Source organism: Pelophylax lessonae, assembly GCF_965119305.1.
Source record: "Pelophylax lessonae genome assembly, chromosome: 12".
In the NCBI taxonomy this organism is placed as follows: domain Eukaryota; kingdom Metazoa; phylum Chordata; class Amphibia; order Anura; family Ranidae; genus Pelophylax; species Pelophylax lessonae.
Window position 1 is genome coordinate 114,754,605 of NC_138779.1, and position 13,501 is coordinate 114,768,105.

Here is a 13,501-nt window from a genome sequence, read left to right on the forward strand (position 1 = left end):
GTACCATGACCTATGCCTGTGTTGTGACCTGTGCCATGACCTGTGCCATACCCTTACCATGACCTGTGCCATGCCCTTACCATGACCTGCGCCATGCCCGTACCATGACCTGTGCCATGCCTGTACCATGACCTCTGCCATTCCTGTGTCATGACCTGTGCCATGACCTGTGACATGCCCTTACCATGACCTGTGCCATGACCTGTGACACAACCTGTGAAATGTCTGTGCCATGACCTGTGACATGCCTGTACCAGAACTTGTGCCATGCCCTTACCATGACCTGTGACCTGTGACATGCCTGTACCATGACCTGTGCCATTCCTGTGTCATGACCTGTGCCATGACCTGTGACATGCCCTTACCATGACCTGTACCATGACCTGTGACACGACCTGTGAAATGTCTGTGCCATGACCTGTGACATGCCTTTACCAGAACTTGTGCCATGCCCTTACCATGACCTGTGCCATGCCCTTACCAAGACCTGTGACATGCCTGTACCATGACCTGTGCCATGCCCTTAACATGACCTTTGCCATGCCCTTAACATGACCTTTGCCATGCCCTTACCATGACCTGTGCCATGGCTGTTCCATGTCTGTGCCATGACCTGTCACATGGCCTGTGCCATGACCTGTGACATGCCTGTGCCATGACCTTTGACATGCCTGTGCCATGCCTGTGACATGCCTGTGCCATGACCTGTGACATGCCTGTGCCATGACCTTTGACATGCCTGTGCCATGACCTTTGACATGCCTGTGCCATGCCTGCAACATGCCTGTGCCATGACCTGTGACATGCCTGTACCATGACCTGTGCCATGCTTGTACCATGACCTGTGCCATGCCCTTACCATGACCTGTGCCATGCCCGTACCATGACCTGTGCCATGACCTGTGCCATGCCTGTACCATGACCTGTGCCATGACCTGTGACATGCCTGTACCATGACCTGTGCCATGCCCTTACCATGACCTGTGCCATGCCTGTACCATGACCTGTGCCATGACCTGTGCCATGCCTGTACCATGACCTGTGCCATGACCTGTGACATGCCTGTACCATGACCTGTGCCATGCCCTTACCATGACCTGTGCCATGCCCTTACCATGACCTGTACCATGACCTGTGCCATGCCTGTGTCATGACCTGTGCCATGCCTGTGCCATGCCTGTGTCATGCCCATACCATGACCTGTGCCATGCCCGTACCATCACCTGTGCCATGCCCTTACCATGACCTGTGCCATGCCCTTACCATGACCTGTACCATGACCTGTGCCATGCCTGTGTCATGACCTATGCCTGTGTTATGACCTGTGCCATGACCTGTGCCATACCCTTACCATGACCTGTGCCATGCCCGTACCATGACCTGTGCCATGCCTGTACCATGACCTGTGCCATTCCTGTGTCATGACCTGTGCCATGACCTGTGACATGCCCTTACCATGACCTGTGACATGCCTATACCATCACATGTGACATGCCTGTACCATGACCTGTGCCATGCCCTTACCATGACCTGTGCCATGCCTGTACCATGACCTGTGCCATGCCTGTACCATGACCTGTGCCATGCCTGTGTCACAACCTGTGCCATGACCTGTGACATGCCCTTACCATGACCTGTGACATGCCTATACCATCACCTGTGACATGCCTGTACCATGACCTGTGCCATACCCTTACCATGACCTGTGCCATGCCCGTACCATGACCTGTGCCATACCTGTACCATGACCTGTGCCATTCCTGTGTCATGACCTGTGACATGCCCTTACCATGACCTGTGACATGCCTATACCATCACATGTGACATGCCTGTACCATGACCTGTGCCATGCCCTTACCATGACCTGTGCCATGCCTGTTACATGACCTGTGCCATGCCTGTACCATGACCTGTGCCATGCCTGTGTCACAACCTGTGCCATGACCTGTGACATGCCCTTACCATGACCTGTGACATGCCTATACCATCACCTGTGACATGCCTGTACCATGACCTGTGCCATACCCTTACCATGACCTGTGCCATGCCTGTACCATGACCTGTGACATGCCTGTGTCATGACTTGTGCCATGCCTGTGTCATGACCTGTGCCATGCCTGTGTCATGACCTGTGCCATAACCTGTGACATGCCTGTACCATGACCTGTTCCATGACCTGTGACATGCCCTTACCATGACCTGTGACATGCCCTTACCATGACCTGTGACATGCCTATTCCATGACCTGTGATATGTCTGTACCATGACCTGTGCCATGCCTGTACCATGACCTGTGCCATGCCTATACCATCATCTGTGCCATGCCTGTACCATCACCTGTGCCATGCCCTTACCATGACCTATGCCATGCCCTTATCATGACCTGTGCCATGCCCTTACCATGACCTGTGCCATGCCCTTACCATCACCTGTGCCATGCCTATACCATCATCTGTGCCATGCCTGTACAATCACCTGTGCCATGCCTGTACCATGACCTCAAAGTCACACATTTTTTTACCGCATTTTTTGCCACGAATCAATACCTATTACATTTTTCTTTTTGTGCCCCCCCCCCCCCCAAAAAAAAAAATTTTGAGCACCAGCTGCCACTGGTTCTCAGTCCTGGATCTTCTGGACTAATAGTCGAGGATTCAGCACTTCTGTGTTCTACAGGATATTTACAGTGTTAGTGAGCGTTGGCTGGCATCGAGGAAGCGCCAAGGGGCATTTTTCAGGAGTAAAGTCCCACATGCAATTAGTTCAAGCCTCAAGGAGTATCCCACTCATTCCCTTCTCCCGTCCCCTTTAAATCAAATAAAAACCACAAACAAAGATGACAGAGTTGTCGCTGCTTCAGTTGTCACACCCAGAGTCACAGCTCACATGGGCTGGAGGGAGTACCGGTACTAATGGCAGACCCACATCAGGCCACAGGCCTGGAAACCTTGCTACATAGTTATAATTGGAGCACTAGAACATCTCTACCCCAACCCTGCACCGTCACACAGGTTGGACTTGGTTGGACTGCCTTTATTTTGATCCATTACATGATGGAACTGGGCTCTTTTCAGCTGATAGGATGTGCCAAGGACACTGCATTTCTGGCAAGATAAACAGAAATTTTCTGTTCTTCCTAAAAATGTTCTGAAAACGAAATAGGCCACCGCGTCTAATGAGTGGTAAGCTGCATTAAATGAGTGTAGCTACATCAGAGACATTTGGTACGCTACCTGTTGTGTACATGTATTTCAGAGCTCACCCACTTTGAAAAATTGCCATTTTTACTTGCTATGTGGCAACAGATGCTTGCTATTTCATACAGACTGTTTCCTGCAATTGGATGACACACTGTTCCTATCAACTTTCCAGGAATGTAGCTAAATGGACGTTGAACCAGCCCAAGATGACCTCCACAAGTTATGGGATAGCTACAGAATAGATGGACATGTGCCAGCCCTTCTTGATTACAATTTCAGCTGACAAAATTAAGGTCAACCTGTGCTTTTACACCACTATTCATGCGTGTCATACTGAATATAGGGTGTTACCAGAACCAGGTAGATTCACTTATCAAAGTCAACATCTACAAGTGCATAATATTACATTTTTGTTCTGGTATATACAGTAGATACCCTTTATTTCACATAAGGGGTTCCTCTGCCTGTCAAGGATTGTTGATCTTCATGTTTAAAGTTTGAAATCTGCATACCATATAACCAGGTGTTTCACCATTCTGTTTTACTTTTAATGAGGTCTATGCAATATAAATATCCCTGTAACTACATCATGCTATTGAACTACAGTATAACTCAAGTCCACAAGTATAAAGAGCCATGAATTGGAAAGTGTGATTCATCTGAGGATACATGTGTCTAGTTAGTGGCTGCTTTATTTAAAAGGATCATGACAGTTGATGAATTGTAAAAATATTACATTTTTGATTAAATGTAATTTGGTAGTAGCAAGCTTTCAGTGTGCTTTTTTCCATTGTTTCATTTGATTGAATTGTACCTCAGGGTGAGTGCAACTAAAATAAATAGGAATACATAATACATTAGTAATAAATCGGTAATAAATTACTGGAAATGTTGGAGTCACATTGTCATGTAGTGCATGCCAGCACTTTTGTCTGTCTATTGAAATAAAAAAAAAAAAACAAGGGTCAGGCTAATAATATACTGTATATAAGTTATACTCACTGTCAAATGGATGATAGATTCATTCACTGTCAAATAGAAGAAATTTATTCACAGTTTTTTTTTTCCCTTTATTTTTTAAATCTGCTTGGCATTTACATAGCTTTAAAGTATATACAGTATATAAAGCCAGGCTTCTTTTTTTTTTTTTTTTTTTTTTAGCTCTGAATAGAAAAAGGAAATAATTAGAACCCCCCTCACATTTTTATTGCTATGTTTTGGCTAGGTAGATTGAGCCTATCATAACTATGATTAAGGCTCACACAGGGAAGAAATGCTTGAGCGTGGAGGATATGCTATACTTTTTTTTTTTTTTTTATCCTGGATTAAAATAAAGAATTGCATGTGCTTTGCAGCAGTTGCCGGCTTTACTCACTCTGACAACTTGGCCAGAGACAGACAGAAGCCCATCTTTCTCAGGGAGATATTTACTCACTTATGTTATATATATTAGCTCTCTCTCTCTCTTTCTCTCTCTCTCTATATGAGACAGAGAGCAAGGTTTCCAGGCCTATGGCCTGATGTGGGTCTGCCATTAGTACCGGTAATCCCGCCCAGCCCATGGGAGCTGTGACCCTGGGTGTGACAACTGAAGCAGCGACAATTCCGGCATCTTTGTTTGTGGTTTTTATTGTAGAAAAGGGGATGGGAGAAGGGGATGAGTGGGATACTCCTTGTGGCTCAAACTAATTACAATTGGGACTTTTACTCCTGAAATTCCCGTTGGCGCTTCTGTGATGCCAGCCGGCGCCAGCCAATGCTCACTAACACTGAGAACACTCTGTAGAACAGAAGAAGTGCTGAATCCTTGACTTATAGTCCAGAAGATCTAAGACTGAGAACTGTAGAAATCCTGACACTGTTGTACTATGAAAGTCACTGCATACTTTCCCCTGCCTGGCACAGCTTGAGGTAGTATATTGTAGAACTCTGTATAGCTGTCACTTTAACTGGCACGCTCTCTGCAATTCAGGGCCCAGACTGCAGGTGCCCCCTTTAACCTTGAACTCTAAAGGGTCCACTGACTATGTACCCTCTCTGTAGCTTCAGGGTCCTCAACCTAGGTACCCCCTTTACAGCTAGCTGACACTGGATCCCAGAACCTCTTTCAGAGTGGTCCCCTCTAACTTCAGGCAGACCCCCAGGGGCAATGCTCAGTTCTCACGACCTGTGTAGGCTTTCCTGGGACTGGACCCCTCTCTCTCTCCGCAGGCTCTTGGCACACCGGATCCCCTCAGCTCAACTCAGCACTCTCTGGACACTCAGGCAACACCCTGAGGCATCCACCTTCCTCAAACAGGAGGAGAGACAGCCGCACTTTCCTCCCAGGGACTCTACTCCCGCCAAAGACACCGTGCCACGCACTTCCCCCCAAACTTATACCCACTCCCAGAATCCTTTGCAGCATAATCTGCCTTCTGGGGTAGTTACAAGCTGGGATGTGTCCCCTGATTGGGCTTCCCACACTGCCATATGAGAATCCTCTCAAAGGAGCCAATGGGGATACTTCTCCCCTCAGCAGGAACATTTGGAAACCCTGACACCCTGACTAAATAAATCAGCCCTGCTGTTAGGCAGACAAGGCCCACTATGCATTTACCTAGAACCTACCTGTATGTATATATATATATATATAACAGTATCTCACAAAAGTGAGTGCATCCCTCACATTTTTGTAAATATTTTATTCTATCTTTTCATGTGACAACACTGAAGAAATGACAATTGGGGAGAAGGTGTGTTAAATTTGGTGTTATCACTCTCACTCTTTCATACTGGTCACTGGAAGTTCAACATGGCACCTCATGGCAAAGAACTCTCTGAGGATCTGAAAAAAGAATTGTTGCTCTACATAAAGATGGCCCAGGCTATAAAAAGATTGTCAAAACCCTGAAACTGAGCTGCAGCATGGTGGCCAAGACCATAAAGAGGTTTAACAGGACATGTTCCACTCAGAACAGGACTTGCTATGGTCGACCAAAGAAGTTCAGTGCACATGCTCAGCGTCATATACAGAGGTTGCCTTTGGTAAATATACATGAGTGCTGCCAGCATTGCTGCAGAGGTTGAAGGGGTGGGAGGTCAGTCTGTCAGTGCTCAGACCATACGCCACGCACTGCATCAAACTGGTCTGCATGGCAGTCCTCCCAGAAGGAAGCCTCTTCTAAAGATGATGCACAAGAACAATTTGCTGAAGACAAGCAGAATAAGGATATGGATAACTGGAACCATGTCCTGTGGTCTAATGAGCCCAAGATAAACTTATTTATTTCAGATGGTGTCTAGCATGTGTGGCGGCAACCAGGTGAGAAGTACAAAGACAAGTGTTTCTTGCCTACAGTCAAATGGTGATAAGAGTGTCACGGTCTGGGGCTGCATGAGTGCTGCCAGCACTGGGGAACTACAGTGCTTTGAGGGAACCATGAATGCAAACATGTACTGTGACATACTGAAGCAGAGCATGATCCCCTCACTTCGGAGACTGGGCCGCAGGGCAATATTCCAAGACGATCACGACCCCAAACACACCTCCAAGACGACCACTGCCTTGCTAAAGAAGCTGAGGGTAAAGGTGATGGACTGGCCAAGCATGTCTGCAGACCTAAACCCTATTGAGCATCTGTGGGGCATCCTCAAATGGAAGGTGGAAGAGCGCAAGGTCTCTGACGACTACCAGCTCCATGATGTCATCATGGAGAGTGGAAGAGGACTCCAGTGGCAACCTATGAAGCTCTGGTGAACTCCATGCCCAAGAGGGTTAAGGCAGTGCTGGAAAATAATGGTAGCCACACAAAATATTTACACTTTTGGCCCAATTTGGACATTTGCACTTAGGGGTGTACTCACTTCTGTTGCCAGCAGTTTAGACATTAATGGCTGTGTGTTGAGTTATTTTTAGGGGACAGCAAATTTACACTGTTATACAAGCTGTACACTCACTACTTTACATTGTAGCAAATTGTAATTTCTTCAGTGTTGTCACATGAAAAGATATAGTAAAATATTTACAAAAATGTTAGGGGTGTACTCACCTTTGTGAGCTGTGTATGTGTAAATATGTATATGTATATATATATATATATATATATATATATATATATATATATATATATATATATATATGTAGCACCCTCCTAGGTAGGTGCTAGGAAGAAGCATATGGGTGGCCCTGTCTGCATATCAGGAGGACCTGATCAATTTGTTAGGCTGTCATGTGTTACCTAGGGTGTCTGAGTCTGGGGAGTCTCCCCACTATGAGGGTTCTCATTGGACAGTGGAGGAAACCTAGCCAATAGTGCACCAGGGCTTGTATCTATCCCAGAGGGCAGATTTTGCCGCAATGCATCCTGGGATGTGGTATAAGTCTGAGGGGAGCACATGACAGAGTGTCTTTGGCTGGAAGCAGAGTCCCAGGAGGAGGGTGACGGCTGTCTCTCCTCCTGTCAGTGCAAGTGAGAGTGTCCTGGGCAGTCGGGCTAGAGGACAAAGGTTGAGCTGGGCTGCAGAGAGGGATCCAGAGTGCTGTGGACCGAGTGGAGCTGCTGGGCAGACGTTTCGGGGAAAATAGTATTGTGAGTACTTGGGACTGCCCAGGGGTCTGCCTAGGAGAGGGGACCATTACAGAAGGTCAAGGAGATCCAGGATCCAGGTTTAGAGAAAGGGGGTGCCAGTTTTGAAGCCCTGAAGATAAGAAGAGAGAAAGGGGGTGCCGGTGTGGGCCCTAAAGTGTTTAGCAGTGCAGCAGCAGTACAAGTAGCTACCTCAGCAAGGAGTGCTTGGAGAGCTAAAGAAAGGACTTCTATAAGTGAGAAAGCAGTCCAAGGTCAGTTTGGAGTTAACAGGCAGCAAGCCAGCATTAACCTAAAAACCCAAAGATACTGGACTGATCATTGTCTCAGCACTCACACTTGAAGGAGCATGCACAAGGGTACTTTTGTTGCACCCGGTGGCCCAGGGGGACCCATATCCAGCACAACGGCTGGGAATCCTGCTATATATATATATATATATATATATATATATATACACACACACACGCATATACAGTATATGTGTTCATTTTTATTTCTCTGCATTTTTTTACATACAGTGGTTGGGCTTCACACAGGAGAGGCCAGCCATGTCTGCAATTCCTCTGCTTTGCCAGCAGCACTCAGCTGCCAGTTTTAATTTTTCAATAAATTTTATTTCATCATAGTCAAGGCACTCGAGGCATAGCTGCAAGGAGGAAATCTTCCGCCATAGGCTGCCCACCCTTTCACACTGGGAGCAGGGGCTGGTGGTAAGGAGATAGAGGAAATGGGTCAGAGCCCCTTGGAAGTTGTACATTGTACATGGGTAGAGAGTGATTGGAGTAGGGGGATCAGGTTCCAATAGTACAACTATTGAGTGCCTAAACTTTTAGATCACAGATACAAGGAAAAATGGCTGATCAATTGCCACCATCCCAGAGAATGCCACATTTCCTGATAGTGGCAAGATCCCCTCTTATGAGGGCCCCTTAGTTCCAGTGAAGGGAACTCTTAAAGTGTCATCATACCAAGACATCTTGGACAATTTCATGCTCCCAACTTTGTGGGAACAGTTTGGGGTTGGCCCTTCCTATTCCAACATGACTGTGCATCAGTGCACAAAGCAAGGTCTATAAAGACATGGACGAGTTTGGGGTGGAGGAACTTGACTGGCCTACACAGAGTCTGACCTCAACCTGATAGAACACCTTTGGCATGAATTAGAGTGCAGACTGCAAGCCAGACCTTCTCTCCAACATCAGTGCCTAACCTCACAAATGCGCTTCTTGAAGAATGGTCAAATATTCCCATAGACACACTCCTAAACCTAGTACATTTTTTCATAAAAAAAAAAAAAAATGCAACTTCAAAAAGCTTGTCATGCCTCTTTTTAAATGCCTCAGACTGTCTACTTTCCAAAGAGAGGGCATTTGGAGAAGGGGGGGGGGTGTATTTTGTACTGTCCTAGAATTTTAGGGCCTCAAGAAATGAGATAGATTTTGACGTACTGACAGACGATCAGTTTTTATATATACAGTATATACCATAGTTTGTAGACACTATACCTTTCACAAAAAAACAATTATACACTTATTGGGATTTTTTTTATTTATTTTTTTTACCAAAGAATACATTTTGGCTTAAATTTTGATGAAATTTGATTTTATTGGATTATAACCGTAAGTAGAAAATATTTTTTTAAACATTTTAGCTCTTTTTTTGTTTATATCGCAAAAAATAAAAAAACCTGGTGGTGATCAAATACAACCAAAAGAAAGCTCTATATGTGTGAAAAAAATTATGAAAATCTTCAATTTATTCAAAATTATGGCAGCGCTTTGTGATGCATTGCCACATGCTGTAACAAACTGCATTGTGATAAGATGTATGCATGAATCATTTTTTCATAATGCGCACCAACACAATGCGCACACAGCACTACAGATCGGGTATTACTACGAGGCATATATGTGAAGCCAATCTCCAGATTCCTAACATGACTCATGAGTTGCTTATTTACAGTTTTCTGTAGATTACCTGTATCCATACCTGCCATCTCGAAATTCAGGAGATAACACCATAGCCACAAATGTGTAATCATGTACTGGATGCCATCCTGCATAGCAGCATCTAATATATGAAAAAAAAACCTGATAGTATTTATAGCTCTGTTGGTAATATATAGCCCTCTAACCAATATATCAAACTATGAGGTTGCTTTACTAAAACTAGAGAGTGTAAAATTTGGAGCAGCTCTGCTTAAAAAAAAAATTAGCTTCCAGGGTTTTTTTTTTTTTCTTCAAAGTTTAATTGCACAAGCTGGACTTAGTAGCTGATTGGCTACCATGCACATCTGCACCAGATTTTACACTCATCCTCAACAAATCAACCCTACAGGTACATAATTGTGGTCAAATGGAGCTGTAAAAGTCTGTAACAAGCTCTTCTAGAATTGTCCCAAAATTCTTCACCAATCGAGCTATAAAAAGTAATATACAGAGCAGCCTCCTGGTTATAACTCATTTGTAAAGTTATCACCAATCAGGAGCATCACAGCAATGTTCTCCGTTTAATTGTAAGTGTCTTGATGTCAAAAGGAGACTGCATATTCCCCCATGTTGCATCCATAGGCTCTGCAATTACTGTCCCACTTCGGTCCATCTTACGGATAATCAGCTTAATCACTCGGTCTACCTGAATTCTTGGTGAACAAATTTACAGATGAGTTATGCCCAAGGGGGTCCTCAGTGTGTTACTCTTTACAGTTTGGGTGTAAAAATGATTTTATCTATACAATCTATTTTTTAAATTGTTATGTCTTCCTTTTGCTATTCCGTTTACCTGTACCTTCACAGAGTGACTTGTTGTAAGGTTTTTATTGCTACATTTTCTTATGCTAAGAGCCGGTTCACATTAGCGCGACTTGTCAGGCGACTTGTCAGCCTGACAAGTGGCACTCCCTCGCGGTCCATTGACCGCTACAGGACCCTTTCTAATAGGAGCGACACAAGTCGCTCCGACTTAGAAAAAGGGTCCTGTACTATTTCGGGGATGACCTCGGAGCGACTTGCATAGACTTCCATTATGTGAAGTCCCTGCAAGTCGCTCCGAAGTCGTGGTGCAATGTAATGCACAAGTCGCCCCCAAAGTAGTAAGGAGTCGTGTCGCCTCAGTGTAAACCGGCTCTAAAGCTCCCGAGCAATCCCTAGGTAGCAGCTGTGAAACTGTGCAAAAATCTCCTTTACTTACTCTTTAGGGATTGCTAGATAACTGTGGCATAGAAGAAGGAGCAATAACATTTAAAATAGTCTCAATGCATAAGCATAGTTCTTAACAGCCCTTTATTTGAAGGGACTGCCCCTCTTTTGTAACCAATTCCCTCTGTCCCTAATACCTCCTCAAATGTCCTACTTTTAGCTTTGGTGCAAGGATCTGTATGAATAAATGTACTATTTAATCACTAGAATTATTTACAGTGCACAACGTTTTTTAACTATTCTTCAAATTATGGCACTGGTTACTTTCAAACACTAATATAAGGGAAAGTTAGCAGTGACAAAGTCATTATGATTTAAGTATTTCTTATTTTCCTTAAAGTGTTACTAAAACCTAAGCCTTGCATTCACTTTATCTGGTCTCCCATAGTACACAGAACATGGAAATACAATTATTTTTAGTAAATATAAACTGCTAAATACCTTTTCTCATCAGCAGTTTGAGCAGTCTATTGACTTCTGTGTCTGGTTAAAGCTTGTAGCAGGAGTTTTCATTCTCCCATAATTGTCCTATGAGGCTGCAGGACCCCTGACTCTCTGTCTGGACAGTGTTGATTGGCCCTGTGCTGATCACATTCACTATCCCAAGAAAAAAAAACTCTCTAGCACTACACCCCAAACTGTGCATGCAAGTGCAGCTTGCCCCAAGGCTCTGTTCTGTCAGAAGATGGTTTGGGGACAGTGAGTATAACAAGCGTGTTTTACTGCATATACAGACTGATTTTACTGTTGTGGGTTTAATTACACTTTAATTTGTCATGATCTGCATGATTCAGGGGGTTTTGGCAAAGTTATGTCCTTTACCCAAATATCCTGTGCTAAAAATATCCCCCTTACGTATAAGACGTCCACCTGTTCCAAATATCAGGAAGCGGGCTACAAGTTATTGACCAGGTGGTACTACACCCCGGCCAGGTTACGCAGAATGTTCCCTTCCTGTTCTGATCTCTGCTGGAGATATGGGGAGGAGGTGGGCTCTCTTCTCCACATTTTCTGGTCCTGCAGCCGCTTGCAGCCCTTTTGGGCTGAGGTCTTGCGCATTACGCAAAAGTTCACAGACCATGCTCTTACTTTGGACCCTGCTCACTTCCTCCTTCACCACAACAGTTTCCCATGAGCGTCCTACAGAAATTCCATCTTGCCGCTTCTCTTCACGGCGGCCAAAAGCTGTATCCCTCTTCTTTGGAAGCAGTCGCAGCCTCCCACGGTGGCTATGTGGCTGCGGAAAGTGGCAAGTACCAATGAGATGGAAGATCTTGTGGCTACTGAACGGGGCACGAGGGAGAAGTTCCTCAAAAGATGGTACTACTGGCATGAGTTCAGCTTTTCCGCAGAATACAAGGACTTGGTGGTCTAGCTTGATATCTGCGGACTGGGTGGCCATCTCTTTCTTTATCGTCCCCCCCCCTTTTTTTTTTTTTTCTCTACTACTTCCCCCCTCTACTGTCCCTGCCTTCTTCCCTCTCACCCTGTGGGTCTGTCCCACCTTCTCAGTAAAAAGAAATGGGAGAGGCGGGAGAATAGGATTTGCTACACTTTTTCTTTTATTTTTCTGTCTCTTCCTGTGGACATACATACTTGGGTCCCCCCTGGTCGACTGCGGGGAGTTGGGTATGCTGGGGTGGTTCCTCTCCTCCTCTGTACCCCGGCCATGTGGTAGATGCCGGTGGGGGGGGCCTCTCCGGGGGCCTGGCCTCCTGTGGCACCTTGATATGATGTCTTCTTCAACTGCCCTCCTGTTCTGACGTTGTATATTATGTGATTGCTAGCATTCATTTCGAAACTGAGTTATGTCTAGAACTGTGTATATGATCCTGTACTGTTGATCTTGACTCCAATGTATGCCTTTTCCTCTCCTAATAAACATTGAATTTACAAAAAAAAAAAAATATCCCCTTTCCTATCCCAGATGGTATTTGCATGGGTACTTTTAGATGGGACAACATTAATGGCTTGGTTTGATTACAGGGTTTATTAGTTATTTAAAACCTTGCTTTGGTATTGATTTAGCTATAATAAAGTAATTTTACGTTATTCTATAATTTATCTGTTCTATCTGACACTTTTGCTTTAATAGGTTAATAGATGACTTCAGTGATATTATTTTTCAAAAGAGGGAAGTGTTTGCTCTTGCAAAGTAAATTTTTTATGTTTACTCCAAAAGGCCTCATCATGGAAATTACACACCAATATATTGAATTTGAAGGAATAAAAGTCCCTGGTGGTGTGCACACACCTGAAAGCTTCAACTGGGCATGGAAAGAGTGTGAAGTGCGTGACGATGATGTTTTTAATGTAACTTATCCCAAGTCAGGTAATTTTTTGCTACAAGAAAATTGTTGGTCTTTTCAGTTTAACATATTATGTATCTTTTGAAGATGTTTGTGCATCTTATGAAAAGGTTTCATAATTTTGGAAGCAGGAATCATCTTTTTGTCACTGTCCCAAGAAGGGTGCAATAAAGTTGTGCTCCCTACCTGTTACAGTACATGGTCCATGATAATGCCTCTGCAAT

General features: G+C 44.6%; 1 protein-coding gene across 1 annotated transcript in view; it reads left to right on the forward strand.

Annotated features, from left to right (window-relative positions):
- Positions 1-13,501, forward strand: part of LOC309567750 (sulfotransferase 2B1-like) — a 98,738-nt gene that overhangs the window by 22,019 nt on the left and 63,218 nt on the right. Inside the window, exon 2 of the mRNA XM_082273196.1 lies at positions 13,151-13,300. Within this exon, the coding sequence (XP_082129322.1) occupies positions 13,159-13,300 (142 nt within the window). The 5' untranslated portion in view covers positions 13,151-13,158. The remainder of the gene's footprint in view (positions 1-13,150; positions 13,301-13,501) is intronic.